The following is a 17101-nucleotide window of genomic DNA, read 5'->3' as shown; positions in this document are numbered from 1 at the left end:
ATTTCTAATGGTCTTTCCAGCCTTGTGGGAAAAAAAAAAATCTATAAAACTTGCTTAGCAAATTCTATTCCTGTGATGTTTCTAAGCGGGACTCCTGTGGCACCAAGGTCCTGCTGTGGGTGGCAGCAGCAGCAGCAAAGGCAGAGGCACTGGCAGGGCTCTGCAGCTGCAGGAGTGAATTAACTAACTTTGCAGGTGGCAGGACATGGTACCAAACAGCTCAGTGAGATCTGCAGCCTCTCTGGAGACAGACACAGTCCCTCTGCATCCATCTTCATGATCCCTTGCAGGTCAAGAGTAGCCAAAGGCACAGGCAGGATGACTTTTGTCCCTTCCGCTGAGTGTATCACGTTAAAACCAGCCAATACTCCAGGAGGAAAAACCCAGCTTGCCTTCCTGATTCCCACCTGGAGAGATCAGATCTCACAGTAGGGAAAAGCCCTGTTTATATTCCAGCTGGGCAGAGGAGCTTGTAGTCACATCCAACCCTCCAGCCTGCTGTACTCATTCCTAATCCCCTTCTCTGCACGGGGAGCACTCAGGTGGAAACTGTGCAAGGTCCTGGGGCAAGGCAGAAGAGGAAGCTGGGACAGGGCACTGGAAATTCTCTGGGGCACCATTTCCCCTCTCCAGAATTATTTCAAACACATGCTTAGCAAGACAACACTTCTCTCATCAGAAAAGACCAAAAAGAGAACCAGAAGAGCTTGGTTCAGCTGAAGTGCCAGGGTCAGGGCTGGAAAGAAGGCTCCCAAAAATAAAGGGCTGACAGAAGTGCCACCAGCACTTGAGACCAAGGCTGGAAACAGCCAAAGCACCACAATCCTACCCACGCATAGAGGAACTCAGTTCCTGTTCATTCCAGCACAGGGGTCCCTACAGCTCCCCAGTGCCCATGCCTGGGAATAATCCCCACCCCACTGGATCACAAGGAAGCAAAATCCGCTGCCATTCAGGACCACAATCACCACAACATGGTGAAGGGCTCTGAATGTAAACTGGGCTTGTTCACTGTGCATGGGTGTCAGGAGAATTGTTCTCCAGCTGTGTCTTTATATAATTGTGCTGCTTGCTGGGTTTTACACACACTTCTTACTTTTGATCAAGAACATACAGAAACAGGGACTCCTAGCCTCAGAGAGCCCTTAATGTCCTCCAAAACTTTGTGAAGATGTGCAAAAATTCCACATGTACAGTCAAAAATAGGTTTACTGGAATGTTTTTAGTCACAACTGTAAGCAGCAATACTGAAAACACCGAGCTTGTGCATTCCCATGGCAGGACCAGAAAATCTTCTGGATTGTAAAACCTAATTTCATGTTTTCTCTTTTCTTTTTTTACTTCTTTTTTGAACAAGAGAAAAACAACACCCTTACAGTCGTCCTCCAAAGAATCAGTTCCCTATAATATATTGATATATTTCCCTTCATGCTTCTGTCCCCTCCTTTTCTCTGATTCAAAGACAGAGTCCCCTCTGCCTTCCACAGCAGGCAGCAGGGAGCTGCTCAAACCGTATTATTATTATTATTATTATTATTATTATTATAGTTATTAATATTACAACTCAACCATATATACAGATAGACCGTAGGGGCAAGTAGCCAGCTCCAGAGACCCAGAATTCCACAAAACAAGCAGTTTGGGATCTGAATCTTGTGTTATAAAAAGTCTGACAGCAGGAACAGGTACTTGACTGGAAAAGGGTTGTTTGGTGGTTCTTAAAATGCTCCCTTAGAACTGGCTGCTTGCCACCACCTCCTGCTTCCAGGAGAAAAAACAGCTTCCAAGCTATATACAGATATCTCACTTAAATTACACAGCAGTTTGGTTATCCCAGAGGCAGCTCCAGCGAAGCCTCCAGCTGCCCTGTCAGGAACGGTACTTCAGCACTATGGGCACTGAAAAACACAAAGGAAGAAGCTCTCACCACACACCCATCCCTGCCAGGGAGTCCCCCCATTTGTGCAGTGACAAACATTCAGCAGCTGCAAGCAGAAGTATGCTTCAGCTTGGGGCTGGGAACAATCTGCTGTCTGCACACATGCTAGACAACATATCCTGCTACCTTCATCTCCTTCCAGCTTGCCAAAACTAAACCAGATGGGATTTTCCATCAGTCTCTCTCAACCCTGCTGCCAGCTCTGCCTCTCCCACTGCAGGCTGTGTGTTAGAAGGACAACAGGCCACAAGGGCTTTGCTGAAGCAACAAGAAGAGTCACAGAGCTGTCTCTGGACACTTCAGTGGGAGGAAAACCCTCCAGAGCCAGTGGCACAGAAGAGCTGCACTGCCATGCTGGGCTGCCTGGGTCCCTGGAGCATGTCATTCGGCAGGCAGAGGGATCAATTATTCCTGCCTGGAAGAAACTTGCTCTGGTCATTATGAGCTGTTTGGCAGGAAAAGCAGGAACATCTCTGCTCTGAAGAGCTCCAGGAAAGGCAGAGAGCATGGAAAGGGGACCAATGGCAAAGCCACAACAGCTACTTGATGGAAATTAAGCAGCACATCAGCTTTGGGGAAGAGCATTTGTACACAGCAGGCTCATTGCAAGGTGGCTGATACATGTAGAGATGTTTCTGGAAAACACTGCTCTAGCCTGAAACTTTTCCATGTACTCCCACCCAGCCTGGGATCAGTCAGTGCCAACCCTGGGTCAGTGCAAGGCTAGCAGGGCATTGCTGCCTCTTTGCTCACAGTCAGCAGGACGTGGTTTGAGCACCCTCAAGCCTTGCAGGAGAGGAGCACAGATGGCTCTGCAGGCTCCCCTTACAATGACTTAAGGCAGAGTGGAGCCCATGGAGTGGCTCAGGTGCTGCCCCTTAGGGACAACAGCACCACGGTGTCACTCACAGCACGAATGCCACCAGTATGTCCACGCCAGGCTGGGGGGATGTGGAACTACTCACCGATGATCACGAGCAGGAGAATGACCACCACCATCGCTATGATCACCTTCATCTGCAGGAAGAGCACACAGGCACCTTACACAGGCAGCTGCTTCCCCCTGAAAGGAGGCCTTTGCCTCCCAGCATGTTTTCAGCTAGGAAGCAGAGCTTCTCCACCTCCTCCCAGGGTCACCACCCTTCCACAACCCCAGCCCTGCCTGCTCCCCCTCTTGCTCACCTTACAGTCTCGCCACCACATCTGCCTCCGGAGGTGCTTGGCTCTTTTGCTGAAAGCTGCTGCATTGTCTGATAAACTGTCTGTTAAAGGAAAGAAGAGAGTCAGTTCAGTGGTGCACACACTGTCAGAGCACCCACTCACCTGTTCTAACTGCACTGAGTTCCATGCAATAAAAGAGCCAACCACAGCATGAGTCACCAAAGCCACAGAAGGGTCAATGTGACGCCCTTCACCAGAGCACACAGACAAGGCCCACTGTGCTCCCTCTGTACTGGCTGCTCTCTGAGGACAGGAACTTGTTTTGCAAGCCAGTGGACAGCACCAGAAGACACAGCAATCTACCTTTGCTTGAAGGACCAGCTGGACCCCAGCACACAAACACCTCCAAACTAATGCATCTGCACAGAGCAGCAGGTAAAGGTGGGGAGAGTCAGCAGAAAGTGAGAGCTGCAACCCAAGGCTCAGGAAGGACAGAAACGTAAGCCCAGGTCTGACATTAGGGGCTTTCAGAACTGCCCCAGGTTAACCTGGCCCAGCAGGCCAGCAGAGCTGTGTTTGACATCACACCTGATTTATCCTGCAGGTCGTCCAGCCGCTCGCCCCTTTCGATCACCTTGGTGATGTTCTCCTGCATGACATCGATGACTTCATCCACCTGGTTCTGGACACTGGGGCAGGGCAAAGGCAGCGTGAGAGGCTCAAGTGAGCACCAGAGCTGCCCAGCCTGGCAGGATCTGAGAGCTCACCCACAAAAATGAAAGGGCACAACAGTGGAAAGAGGCTGATGGGATGCAGGGAAAGGCAGAGGCATGGCATTGCATGGGGTGGATCCCCAGCAATCCCAAGAAGGGCAAGGGAACACAAGGGGGGCTCAGAGAGAGCACTGGGAAGTCAGCACAACTGGGATACCCTCTCTAACACCTTCAACACATAAATGCAGTATGAAAAGGCACTAACTGCTGTTAGTGGGCACTTTTACTACAGAAGAGCTCACAAAGGAGAAAGGAGTATAAAACCATACCTTATCTTTCTACATTTCACAGAACTCCACACCACACCTCTGCTACATAACTTCGGGTAAAATTAAATCAGTTCCCTCCTCCAGGAACCGAGTTGCTAAATTAAACCCACTCTGCCAGGGGCATCAAGAGGATAGCAAAGAAATGGTTGACATGAAGTAAACCAAGTTATAATTCATCTTCTCATACGTTATGCAACTATGTGGGTAGCCTTCAGTGAACAGTAGCCTAAATCACACCCTTAGGGTTATTAAAAATGCATTTATTCACTCCAGAAAAAAAAAAAAAAAAAAAAAAAAAAAAACAAACCAAAAAACTACACTGGCAAGAGAGGAAAATTTTCCTGGTGGAAAAGTACTGCTCCATTCTGGTTTGTATTTTGGAGCTAATACACGTTTATTTTCCTGGAGATAGAAATGAGGATTTTCTTGAGGCCCGGGGGATAACAATACATTGTTTGAGACATACCGTTCCCAGAAAGGCACCGGCAACAACAGGGTCTTGGAGACAACAAAACAGAAATAGCTCCAAAGAGAAACAGCGTATCCTCCCCCACAGCCCACAGAACTGGGGCCAAGACAGACTCAAGGTCAGTCAGTGGGGCACTGCAGAACCAGAAACAGGGCTCTGTCCTCGCTACCATGCCTCTAATTAATTCATTCATTCATTAGAGACACAGGTTCACACTGACCTATTTCTCCTACCAGCTACATGCCTCTCACCAAACAAACACCTGGGCTGATTGGGAGCACCTGCAACCAGCAACAGTGGTCACATTACATGCTCACATTTATTTACTGTTCCAAATACAGGTGAGAATAGTCATTAAAACGCATTTTTCTCCCCAGAAAGCTCTAGAAAGAGTTTGACATCTCTAAATATGAAGGGGTTTCCCATCTTAGCCTTTCAGATCGAGCTCTCCAGCACCACTGCACTGTGGCTTCCAGAGCTAGAAGAGCCAGGCAACTCCTCTGAAACCAGTTTCTGAGTCAACAGCTGTGATAAGGCACATGCTGGATTCCAGCAGCACATGTAAAAATTTGCTTTATTTAGGACAGCATAAGAAAGGAACCTGCCTTCTCTGCTTCATCACAGAGTCTGTGGGAGCAGCATCTCTCTGAACCCACCTACACCGTGTGGTGGCAGCTCCCGCCTTCCACCCTGACAGGAACTGCCTGCCAGGAGCTCCTTATGTGGAGGGGAAGGGCACAGATAATCCTCAAAGAGCCCTCAGCAGAACTGCCCTGTGCCCAGGAGCCTGCTCTGATCCAGTTTGTTTCACAAAGTCCGAGGCGAGCGCCAGAGCTGCCGCCATTGGCAAAGCTCAGGAGGTGGCGCTGAGGATGGGGCAGACACTGCACAGGGAGCACAGGGCAGTGCCCTGAGGAGCCAAGTGTCTGTCCCACACAGGACACACAGCCCCACGGCCCAGCCCTGGGGCACATTCTGCAAGGGGCTTTCCTTGCCTGGCACAATGCAGCTACAGCTTGGGGCAAGAGGAAAAGCACCAACATCTGCTACCCCAGATGAGCCAACTTGACAAAACCTCTAAGCCTCAAACATCGGCTTCACACGCAGAAGTCTACATTTGCAGTATGTAAATGTTTCTAAAATCAGTTTCTGGCTTGAAAATACAGAGATTTCCTCCCACAACAGATTTGTAACCAAGTTATCCCGGTACAACTACCAAGTGGGAGCACACAAGGTTGCAGGGCATCTAGGAACTTGCAGAGCAATGCAACACTGCCTGTATCCCTGCCAGTGCAGGTCAGAGCCTTGAGGGGTGCTGCTGCAGTCCTGGGACACCCCAAACTGCTGGAGGCAAAACAGGCTGGTAACTTCAAGCTGCTGTGGTGGTTTAACAGCATTTAGGGGTGAACTATGGGGCACAAACCCTTACTGCCCAAGCTGCTTCTCAGAATCCTGCCTCTTCTCACTTGAGCTGCTGGCAAAATGCTAAGGGCCCTTGTTACCTGCCCAAACCCTGGACAAGCTGTCAGCTGTCCCCAAGAGAACAAAACATTTCACAGAAGGAGAATGGAGACACAAAGAAATCAAGGCTTATGAACTCCCACAAATGTTGAAGTGTTGCCTCCCATGGAACACAGATGCATTTGGGTAGCACTGTTTGCCATTTGGGGAAAAAAAACCCAACAAAACAACAAAGCAAAGAACGGGAAGGAAGAGGTCAAGCCAGGGAAATTCAGACCTTCACACAGCACCTTAACCAGACCTTAAGCCAGCCCTTTCTTTCTGCTCTCTCCCACCCTTCACTGCCGCCTCTCCAGGAAGGGGCTGAAAAATGCTCAACCTATGTATTAGCCCAGCAGCCTCAGAATGAATTCAAAAACTCCACTAGTTTGGCTTGCCTGAGGTAGGAAAATCAAATCACATCAAGAAGAAAATATTTTCTTCTTTTATTTGGCAAGAGGGAACGAGTCCTCTAATACAAAGTGTATTTCCTGTTGGGGAGCTAAGGACTTTTGACACATACACTTCATGTGCTTTACTCCTGCCAGATTTCCAAGAGAAATTAAGTGGAACAAATACCTGCCAGGAAAGGGAGCAAGACAAAAACATGAAATATGTCTCCCACGACCGTCTTTCTTACTAATTACTGCAAGTGTGATGCTTTTAACAAGGACAGCAATCATACACCATCAAAGCAATGAGATCCAGTGGCACTCAGCTTGCTTTAGAGTCCTCTTTTCTTCTGCTCTGCTGTTCCAGAGTGGGAGGAATAAGCCTTTCCATTATGGCCACACTGGGTTAGGTACTGAAAACCTGCCTGGGCTGGTCAGGGTGCTGGGCTAACAACAGTGCTGCATTCTCCAGACACTGTAAACAGGCTGTGCACACACCATGGGATGTGCTGCCCGAGGCTGCTGCTTGTCTCCAAGCTGGCTGTTTGCAGCCAGCATGACACACTGCAGTTTTCCACCCCAGTGATATTAATAGTGTGTATTTTGGTGCAAATTACACCCAAACACCCCTGGTTGTGGCAGCCACCCAGGGAAGAGGGAACAGGAGGGAGAGCCAAGGCAGATGGAGGGCACAGAGGCAGGAAGCCAGCACTGCACAGCATTCCCTGCAGAGAGTCCTGCTGTTCCCAGCAACGGGGTAACAGTGCTGAACTATGCCACAAGGCCCTGGATTGAAGTTGCTTAGTCCCAGCTGGGAGGAAAACAGCAGTCTATGCTCCCTGAAGCCTTTCAGCCATTGAAAGGATAATATCCAACAATGGTACCTGTCAACATGGTCTTGGTCTTATCACCTTCAGATGAGAGCCTGGACTGTGGCTGGGTTCACTGCACAACCTGCAATGAGCCTGGAAGCTGCAGTCAGCTCTTGCCTTGAGAGTTCAAACCATTCCCCAAACCTTCCCTGTGCTCAGGGCCTGAAGCAAGCCAGAGCCACTGGGGCTGGGAATGCTGACCCCCCAAAGCAGCACAATGGGGGATTCACAGAAACCAAGAGGCTCCTGGGGAACCCCAGCACTGTGCTGAGCCTCAGCAGCAGCATGAGCAAAAACCCAATGGCACAGTTCCCTGCCAGCACAAACATCAGCAGTAAAGTGAGTCAAGCAGTGCAGAAAAGGGGCTGATTTTAGAAGAATTTTTGAGAAGATGGTCTGTGATGAGAAGCTTCTTTTCCAAATAAAAGAAATGCAGCCGGAAGATGAACATCCCAGCTTCCCTTGAAAAGACTCTCATGCACACATTCAGCACTTCTTCCAAAGCCTCAAAGCAAAGGCAGAGAAAGGAGATCAGCACTCCCTTACCTGTTCTTTGTACCTTTGAGGAAAAGGATAAAAGCCCTTTAAAAGCTGCATTTCAGCTCCAGCCCACCCTGGGGATGGGAGGCCTCAGAGGGAGCCAAAGGGACCCCATGTGGCCTCTCCACTAGCAGAAGAGAGCCCACCCCAACCAAGCAGCTTCCAGACACATCAGGACAAAGCTCCGCTTGAGGGGGACTGACACTCCCTCCTGTCACTGCTGCTGACTGTAACTCCCCTCTCTGCCCTACAAGGTTTGCAGTGTTCCCCACAGCTGAGCTGGCCTTGAGGGTCTCTGCTGCCAAACTCCACCCTGACCCAATCCATCCCCCTTTCCTGCCAAAGATAACTAGGAAAACTTTCCAGTCTTGCCCCTCACGTTTAACATGTTCCACACCTTTGCTCCCATAATCCCATCACTTTTTCCTCTACCCAATCCTCCACCCAGTTTCCTTTTACGCTCATCTTCACACCTCCTTTCTCCAGCCCAGTACTGCCATGGCCTCTCTAGCTTTGCCCAGCTACGCCTCAGCTCTCCAAATACTCCAATTCCTCCTCAAAAGGTCTTTTCCCTACAATTTTTCAGCAGCCACCCAACTCTTTCTTTGTTGAAACAAAGGAAGCTGACTCACTGTGAGACCAGGCATTGATCCCTACAGCACAAGGGCTGAAGTGATCAGAAACTTCATAGTGATCTCCATGACAAGAAGTGATGACTGCATGGTGTAAGTGCTTATTAAACAAAGCAACCAACGCTGATGAGAGCAGAAAATAAATTCTGTTTTGTAACAGATGCTCTAGATGCTCCATAGATGTAGCCCCTTGACAGCTCAATGGATGTATTCCATGCCACATCCATTATATCCAGGCAGTCTCTGGCAACGGGCAAGCCTTGTGTGTGGGCCATTAGTCACATCACACCTATGGACCCACCAGCTCCTGGCTAAATGCTTCTTTCCAGTGCCCTCCTCTACCTAAGCCATTGCTCCCTTCTGCCAGGCTGAGACAGTGGGAAGAGTTCCTGTTTTCTCCTACCAAGAGGGAACACAGCAGACACTATAAGTGCTCTCCAGCAGAGGAGGATGAAGGGATAGACACTACCCCATCTCTACCTTTCTGTGGAAGTGAGACCCCACTCATAAACCAAATTCTCAGCTTTCTCATTCATTCCAGATCATGCCCTAGAAGGGAGGCTCTATCCACACTGGCCTACTCCAAAGAGCAGTTCCTCTCTACCAACAACATCCTCACACTCTGGAAGGAACAGATGCCCTGAAAACTCAGGGTGCAGCCACCTGCCCTCTGCCTCTTGTGCAACCAAAGTGCCCCTCACTCTTGCTCAAGATAACGTGGCAAGCACAGCCTGATGCTGCTGGTGGCAATGAGTCATCCCAAGGCTGTGCTGGCTTCCTCTTGGCATGGAAAAAATCCCTAACCAAGAGCCACAGGCAGGCTGCAAACACGACCCAGTCTGAACCATGCCCAGGCAGCAGTTCCCACACAGATCTCTGTCCTGGCTCCACAGAGAGCAGCAAAGGAAAAATGGCAACACAGAGCAGGGGGCTGTGAGTATCCCCACACTTCTGACTGAGTACCATCACCACATGTTTCACAGGAAAAACTGGAGCTGAACAAGCATCATCCAGGAAATGACTCGATGGGAGAAGGATCCAGAGTGTTCACTCCTTCCTTCTTGTCCCACTCCTCCTCCAGCTGTAATGGTTTCCTGTTTTCCAGCTGCTTTGACCCCAGTGAGTCACTGCTCATCTCTAGGTCACCTATATCAGGTTTTTATCTGGAGAGGAGGATGCCAGAGGAGATCTCAGCTGCTGCCCAAAACCCATGGTCCTGTTGTGTACCTGACCACTTTCTTGAAAGGTTAAGGTGCATGTTACAGGATGAGGTAAAAAAGCCCCAAAAATTAAAAAATGGTGCTAGGAAAGGTTAAAATTCAGGGTTAATGCTGTAGAGAAAGAGCCTCACAAAAGCACGGAACAGGCAACCACCAGAACACAGCAAGAGCTTCAGAAACTCCAATAAGCTACTGTGATGTAACCTTATCCCTTTGCCTCTGTCAACACACAATTTCTTGACAGGTTGCCCCAAAGCTGAGATCTCCTTTAGCTGTGGACACATGGGGTAGGACAGATCAGTTAGAAGAACACAGGCACAAGGAATGTTCATATGATGAGCTACACAGAAACACATTGACAAGACAGCAGCAGGAGCTCATAGTGCCAGAATAAATTATTATCTCTGTGACACTAGGGAACAACTTACTGCCTGATCTTGTCATTCCTGGGTCCAAACCTGGGTCCAGAAGGGCCCCTCCTGCAGGCAGAAAAGAGCAATCAGGACAGAAGGTACAATGAAAACATGTTTTTAAACCAGACCTAAAAGGCACAGAGGAGAGAACCAATGCTTTGTGCAAGGAGGATTGTTTTCACACCTCCCACCAGTCCCTCCCAGGATACGTGGGACATCTCACTCTTACAAAAGGTCACGCCTGTTGGAGTCCAGGGCATCCCTCTGGGCACCCTAGAAAGTCACAGACCTCGGCAGAGAGGCCTGGGACCCGAAAAAGAGGGTCTGGGGTCTGTGCAGGGGGGGTTTGCCTGGCACAGAGCCCAGAAAGACAAAGTCTTTGATTTTGGTCCATGTGAAAAGCATCTAACAGAGAGAAGAACTGCAAGTCACAAAGGTGTTACAGAGAGTAGTGTAGTTATCACTGTGCAGAAGATTTTGTAGTTTTGGGTTTTTAGAATGTAGATGCAAAGGGACAAGATGGAGTTTTTAGGGCGGTGCCCTGGGTTCTTCTTCTTCTCCCTTGGCATCCATCTTCTGTAGTGACGTGGGCACAAAGTAGTTTCAGTGGATTGGATCAAAGTAGAAATGACCCTGTTAGTATAGGTGATAGACACTGGCACAGAATTGTAAATAATGGGTACGTAGTTATCTGTATAAGAGGTAGCGACCTCCCATCACGGGGGGGAGTCACCTCGTGTCCAGGCTGCTGTGAACACCTTGGCCAGACACAGGAGGGGAGTCACCTCGTGTCCAGGCTGCTATGAACACCTTGGCCGGACACAGGGGAAGGGGAGTCACCTCGTGTCCAAGCTGCTGTGAACATCTTGACTGGACACAGAGAATTGTAAGATAAGAACTAATCAACAAAGCGAGAAACCAAGAAAACCAAGACCTTGAGGCTCATCATTCTCACGCCGCACCAAGCTCAGCACAGAACACAGAGACACAGAGTCAGACAGCAGACCCTAAATCCTTCAGAGGTCAAGAGGGAAAATCACTCCCTTGGAGCCCACAGGAACCACCAGCCTTGGAATCTCGGGTGAGAAACAACCAGATTAAACCTGAGAACGCCTATTAATTCATGCTCAAAGCCAAGGCTCTGGAAGAACATCCCAAAGCAATCAAGGGTTTTCATTCCCAAGCCCCAAGTCTCAGAGCTACAGGCAGGTATGACACTGCATCCCAACTCACAAGAAAAAGTCTTCCTCTTCATCTGAGTCTTCCTCCAACAGATTCCTCTGCAAAGACAGAAAAACCATCTCATCAATAAGCAATCACCACCTCGCACACACATTCCCAGCTCTTAGGATGCAATCAGCATCCCCTGACTGCAGGAGGGCCCTCTCTGCTTAAGGGACAATCCCCAGCCCTGCACTCAAACATATCAGCATCACCCACAGCCACCCTGGGCTGTCCCACCCAGTCGGGAAATCAGATCCACTCGGGATTTGGAGGACGTGGTTTCTCCACCACCTGAGGGCAGCAGGTATAGCAGGGATGACCCCAAGAGAACACATTGGCTTCCTTGGGCTGGAGGGCAGAGTGGTCTGGCAGCTCCTCTGCTTCACCCCAAAGGGCTCCTCAGGGCTTCTCTTTGCTGATCCACTACACTGCATAAGAGGATCCAAAACCTGATTTTTAAGAGCAACCTCACAATCCCACTGAAGCCCGAATGTTCTGGAAAAAAACATTTCTGCTTAGGCTCAAAGACAATCAAGAGGGGGAGGTGACACACTAAAGGTGTGGGCCCAGGGACCCAGCAGATGGTCCTTGGGGTACTAACAGTTGCTGCTTTCCCCTGTGTAGATCTGGGCTCCCCCCTGCAAGACTGATGCTCTGATGTTGAAGCTCACCTACATTTCCATCCTGTCACATTTGCTCAATCAACTCAAACAAACCTGTGCCACCACGCAATAGTTGCAGCCAGTGCTTCCCCTAAGGGAAGAGCAATCCGCTCTTGGCACTGCGGGCTCTCGCTGACAGCTGTCAGGAGCTGCAGCGGCAATTCTGACCACAGCCTAAAGCGAGCTTTAGCACAGCCTGACCCCACCAGGTTAAATACACTTTGTCCAAACCTGGCAACTGCTGGAACCTCTTTTCAAAGCCTGAAATGTGAGGGGACTGTGGTGCCAGGAGAAAAAAATCAGCTGTAAAGCACAGGGTGACTTCACTCAAGTCCTTCAGCCAACGTGGGCAGCGCAGCCAGGCCGTGTCCCTGCCAGGCTCTGCGGAAGGGCAGGAGGCTGAAGCACACCGGCATCTCTTGGCCATGGATGGAGACTGAAGGAGCCGCAACAGGTTCCCGAAGAGCCGTCCCGAGGCTGGTGTGGCACACACGGAGCGCGGCCGGCGCTCGGACAGCCCCTCACTGACTGCACGGCGCCGTCACCGCGCTCCGGGCTGCCGGGCCCGCCAAGGGAGGCTGAGGCAGCGCGAGGGCAAGGCACCCCTGCCGTGGGCACCGACCCCGGCCACCCCCCCTCAGCCCCCGCCCGCCGCGCCCCGCAGGAGAGGCACTCACCCGCTCGCTCTTCACCGAGCCCGTCACCTCGTCATCGTTCAGGTGCCGCTTGAATTTGGGCGGCATGGCCGGGCCGTGCCGTGGGGCTCCGTGCCCAGGGGGAGAAGCCTGGAAGGGAGAGCAGGGAGCGCCCGGCAGACCCAGGACGGGACCCGCCGCGCCCGCGCTCAGCGGGCCGGGCCGGGCCGGGCCGGGCCGGGCCGGGCTGGGCCGGCGGGAAATGGCCGGTGCCGGAGAGCCCCCGTCACATCGGCCGCGCGGCGCTCCGCCCGCCGCGCCGAGCGCCGAGCTACCGATGGCGGGGGAGCCGGGGGCGGGGACACGAACGGGGAGTGGGCGGGGCCGTTCTGGGGCGGGGCGGGGCCGGCGGGTTCTGTTCAGGGCTCGGTTCAGGCCCCAGCCCGGAGTGGCCGCCGTGGGGCTCGGCCCCGGGCCCGCCCGTCCCGGCGTCACCCTTGGCACACGGCCTCGGCCGGCGGCCCCCGGGAGGCGGCGGGGCAGTGCCGGTGCCCCCCCAGGCATTCAGAAGGTTCCGGCTCGCCCGCCCCTCGCCTCCCGAGCCTCTTCGTCTATAAATGCGGGCGGCGGTGGCCGGCGCGCTCAGAGGGCGGCGCCGGGGCCATGCTGGGGGTCTGGCTGCTGCTTTGGGGTTCCGCGGCCCTGGGCGGCCGGGCGGACACCGCCTTCCTCCGCCGCGCCCATGACGGCTCCGGGCACTGCACCTACTCCTTCACGGTGGCCAGCCCCGTGGAGGCCGCCTGCCCCGAGGCTGCCGGCGGCGTGCCCGAGCTGCGCGCCGAGCTGGCCGCCCTCGCCGCCCGCCTGAGTCGGCTGGAGAGCCGGGAGCGAGGAGCGGGGGGCTCGGGGCCCGGGGGCGCACGGGACCCCCAGCAAGTGGCCGCGGCCGCCCGCCCGGAGGCCGCGTACGGCGAGCTGCTGCGGGCCAAGGCCCGGCTGGAGGAGGAGAAGGGGCGGCTGGAGCGGGAGAAAGAGGAGCTGGGCAGGCGGCTGGAGAGCAGCGCCCAGGAGATCACCCGGCTGCGGGCCGCCCGCTGCCCGCCCGGCAGAGAGGGGCCCGGCCGGGACACGCTGCGTGCCCCCGCCAAGGGTAAGTGCCGGGGCCGGGAGCCTGTGCGCCCCCGCCGCCGGCTCCTCCTGTCTGCCCGAGTCCCTGTGCGGCCCCCGTGCTGTGCCCCCGCTGCTGCCCCCCGCTCCTGGGGACCCTGCTGGGCTCAGCCCTGCTGGGAGGTCGCAGCCCGTTGCCCAGCACTTCCCTCCGCACGCCGCTCATCCCATCGCCCGCCCCGCCGCAGAGGGGGGCTGTAGGGTACCGTGCTAACCTGGGGGATTGGGAGTTTCCCCTAAGGAGAAGGGTCACAGATGTGCCCTGCTGCAGTGGGAGGGGGCACGGTGCTCCTGCCCAAGGCAGCGGCATTTCGGGGCCGCAGCCCGGCACGGAGCCCCCGAGGGCGGCAGGGGCAGGCGGGCAGTGAGGGGGGTGCCTTAGCCCCGCTCACGCTGTGCCCGCCCCGCTGCAGCGCCGCGCTGGGAGCCGCAGCCCCTCAGCTACCAGGAGCTGCAGTCGGAGCGGAGCGAGGTCCCCGTGTCCCGGCTGCTGGAGGAGACGGCGCTCGGCCGCCCGGGCGAGGAGGACTCAGGTACGGACGCTCCGGGCCGGCCGCACGTCCCGCCGCTCACGGCGGGCCGGCGGTGACCCCCGTGTGTCCCGTCCCGTCCCCGAGCAGGCTGCGGCCAGCTGGTGTGGGTGGGAGAGCCCGTGGTGTTCGGCCGGGCGGACTCCATCGCGGGCAAGTACGGCGTGTGGATGAAGGACCCCGAGCCCGTGGCGCCCTTCACGCGGGACAACACCTGGCGTGTGGACACCGTGGGCACCGAGGTGCGACAGCTCTTCCAGTACGAGGAGGCCGAGCAGCTGGCCCGGGGCTACCCCGCCAAGGTGCACATCCTGCCGAGGCCGCTGGAGAGCACGGGGGCCGTCATCTACCGCGGCGGGCTCTTCTTCCAGCCCCGCCATTCCCGCTCCGTGGCCCGCTACGACCTGCGGGGAGAGACCATCACGGCCGAGAGGGAGATCCCCGGCGCCGGCTACCACGGGCAATACCCCTACTCCTGGGGAGGCTACACTGACATCGACCTGGCGGTGGATGAGACGGGGCTCTGGGTCATCTACAGCACCGACAAGGCCCGCGGCGCCATCGTCCTCTCCAAGCTGGACCCCGAGACGCTGGAGATCCGTCGGACGTGGGAGACCAACATCCGCAAGCGCGGGGTGGCCAACTCCTTCCTCATCTGCGGCACCCTCTACACCGTCAGCAGCTACTCGGCGCCCAACGCCACCGTCAACTTCGCCTACGACACCGCCACGGGCACCAGCCGGGCCCTCAGCATCCCCTTCGAGAACCGCTTCCGCTACCTCAGCATGCTGGACTACAACCCTGCCGAGCGGCAGCTCTTCGCCTGGGACAGCTTCAACATGGTCACCTACCCCGTCCGCCTGGCCCGGGCGTGAGCCGAGGCTTCCAATGCCGGCTCAGCCCCCGGGACCCTCGTGCTTCCCTCCCCACTTCCCCCGGCACGGCCTGGGGTGGTGCTGGCGGCCACACGCTGCCCAGCCCTGCCCCGGTGTGCTCAGGTGCAGCAGAGAGAGATGAAATGCTGCTCCAGAGCCTGGCAGAGCCAGGGAAATGCCTCTCACGGGCCTCGGTGGGTTTTGGGGTCACAGCAGCACCCGGCCTGGCCACCCAGGCTCAGACATGGTGAGGGCTGGGCAGAACAGGTGGTAGAAGGGCCTTGCAGGAGGATCCTGCCTTAAAATAAACGTTTTTCCCTAGCTGTGAGCAGTGATCCCCTCTGTGGGGTCAGGGTTTGTTGTTTTCAGGCTCCAGCCCTGCAGAGCTCTCATGCAGATTCCACAAACTCCACTGGCATCCCACACTCCCAGTGCCCGGGGGCATCCTGGAGCTCAGCCACCTCCAAAAATCATCAAGTAGGCTCAAAAGCAGCAGAAAATGCGGACACACATTGCACAAGCCTTGTTTTATTGAGGAAAAAATAAAAGCAGCCAAGAGAGCAGGGGTGAGGAGCGCTGGCAGAGCATCCTGCAGCCAGGTGGCCTCAGTTCCCAGCCCTCCCAGCCATGTACTTCAGCTTTACCGCCCGTTCCAGGCCAGCAGCTCTGCCCACACCAGTCCAAGCCACGCTGTTTTATCTATTTATTGTAGGAAGCTTGCAGGGGGAGGCTTCTTTCCCCCTCTGACATTTGGGGCAGCAGCAACCACATTCCCCAGGGGCTGCGTGGGGTCCTGGCCCAATAAACATTGCCCAGCACCTCTGCTGCCTCACACCTCATCTTTCCAAGCCTGTTTTCCAAGGAGTGTGGTGGGCTGGTGCCCCTCTAGATGCACCTACAGGCTGAAGGTGCTGGTGGGGGGAGCTGTAAAGCCTTGAGCAGGCAAATGCCACATTTTGGAAGGCAGCTTCTGACAGCAATACACAGGTGTTGGAGCAGTGGAAAAGGATAGAGAACACAGTGGGACACTTGTGATGATCACCTGCAGCTACAGGGATTTTCAGTGAGATGCTTCGCCCCACTGCTGTCCCCCTGACCCTAACACTGTTGTCTATAGTGTCGCACTGTATATTTGCATAACACAATGAAGGATTTGGTTTATCCATCATCCCCATGCTTTATTTTGGAAAAATACGTGATGATTGTAAAAAGTGAGATGTGTAAGATACGTTTGGGAAGCTGCAGGGTGGGCAGCAGGTGGGAGCCCAGCACAAAGAGGGAGGGAGCTGAAAGATCCATTCCTGCTCTTGGGCAGCCCCAGAGCCAGGCTGGGAATCTCACCTGAGCCAGGACCAGTGAAGGTGTCCCCTGGGCCAGTGATGTCCCCAGAATCAGCACGGCTGAGCCCGATGTGGCAGGAACACATCACCCCTGTCACTGTCACAGAGCTGGGGAGCCCTGCGGCAGGGTTGAGGGCAGGGGAGAGCTGAGCAGGCAGAGCCAGCGGTGCCCAGCAAACCTGCCCCCAAGGCCGAGACAAAAGCATTTCTGTCCCAAAACAGGATGGGAGGTGAGGCTGGAATGTCCCTTCACCCCGCAGCCCCCCGGGGGTGTGAGCCAAGGCCGGGATGAAAGGCTGGGTTTGTGCCGAGCCCCGGGGAGCAGCAGCACCTCGGTGAGCCCAGACACCGGGGGCAGACAGATCCCGCCCCGCCCGCGCCGGGGCCTTTTCACCCGGGAAGTCCATCTCTTAATTGACTGAGAAAATAAAGGAGGACAAGCCAATGTACACAGGATTTCCAGAAAGCTGGGCTGGAGCTGAACAGCG

General features: G+C 54.6%; 2 protein-coding genes across 2 annotated transcripts; one reads left to right on the top strand and one right to left on the bottom strand.

Annotated features, from left to right (window-relative positions):
* Positions 1-1203: 1203 nt before the first annotated feature.
* Positions 1204-12918, bottom strand: VAMP4 (vesicle associated membrane protein 4). The gene is made up of 7 exons (XM_083867684.1): positions 12744-12918; positions 11414-11460; positions 10196-10246; positions 3689-3789; positions 3122-3201; positions 2905-2956; positions 1204-1898 (listed from the first exon to the last, which is right to left on the bottom strand). Exons 1-7 carry the CDS (start codon positions 12807-12809, stop codon positions 1870-1872), a joined length of 426 nt encoding a protein of 141 aa, XP_083723810.1. The 5' UTR covers positions 12810-12918; the 3' UTR covers positions 1204-1869.
* Positions 12919-13364: 446 nt separating this feature from the next.
* Positions 13365-16784, top strand: MYOC (myocilin; the record flags this gene model as incomplete). The annotated part of the gene is made up of 3 exons (XM_083867662.1): positions 13365-13851; positions 14282-14401; positions 14489-16784. 3 exons carry the CDS (start codon positions 13365-13367, stop codon positions 15271-15273), a joined length of 1392 nt encoding a protein of 463 aa, XP_083723788.1. The 3' UTR covers positions 15274-16784.
* Between the last annotated feature and the right edge of the window lie 317 nt (positions 16785-17101).

The sequence above is a fragment of the Zosterops lateralis genome (assembly GCF_965231275.1).
Source record: "Zosterops lateralis genome assembly, chromosome: 9".
Taxonomy (NCBI): Eukaryota; Metazoa; Chordata; class Aves; order Passeriformes; family Zosteropidae; genus Zosterops; species Zosterops lateralis.
This window is presented reverse-complemented; position numbering and strand designations above follow the sequence as displayed.

Bases quoted from the DNA above. Each gene is read 5' to 3' on its own strand.
- VAMP4 (XM_083867684.1), bottom strand. From the start codon at position 12,809: ATGCCGCCCAAATTCAAGCGGCACCTGAACGATGACGAGGTGACGGGC. The intron at 3,790-10,195 runs GTAAGTTGTTCC...GCCCTGCCCCAG, and splicing joins AGGAATGACAAGATCAGGCA to TGTCCAGAACCAGGTGGATG. The intron at 1,899-2,904 runs GTGAGTAGTTCC...TGTGTTTTTCAG, and splicing joins TCTCCTGCTCGTGATCATCG to TGCCCATAGTGCTGAAGTAC.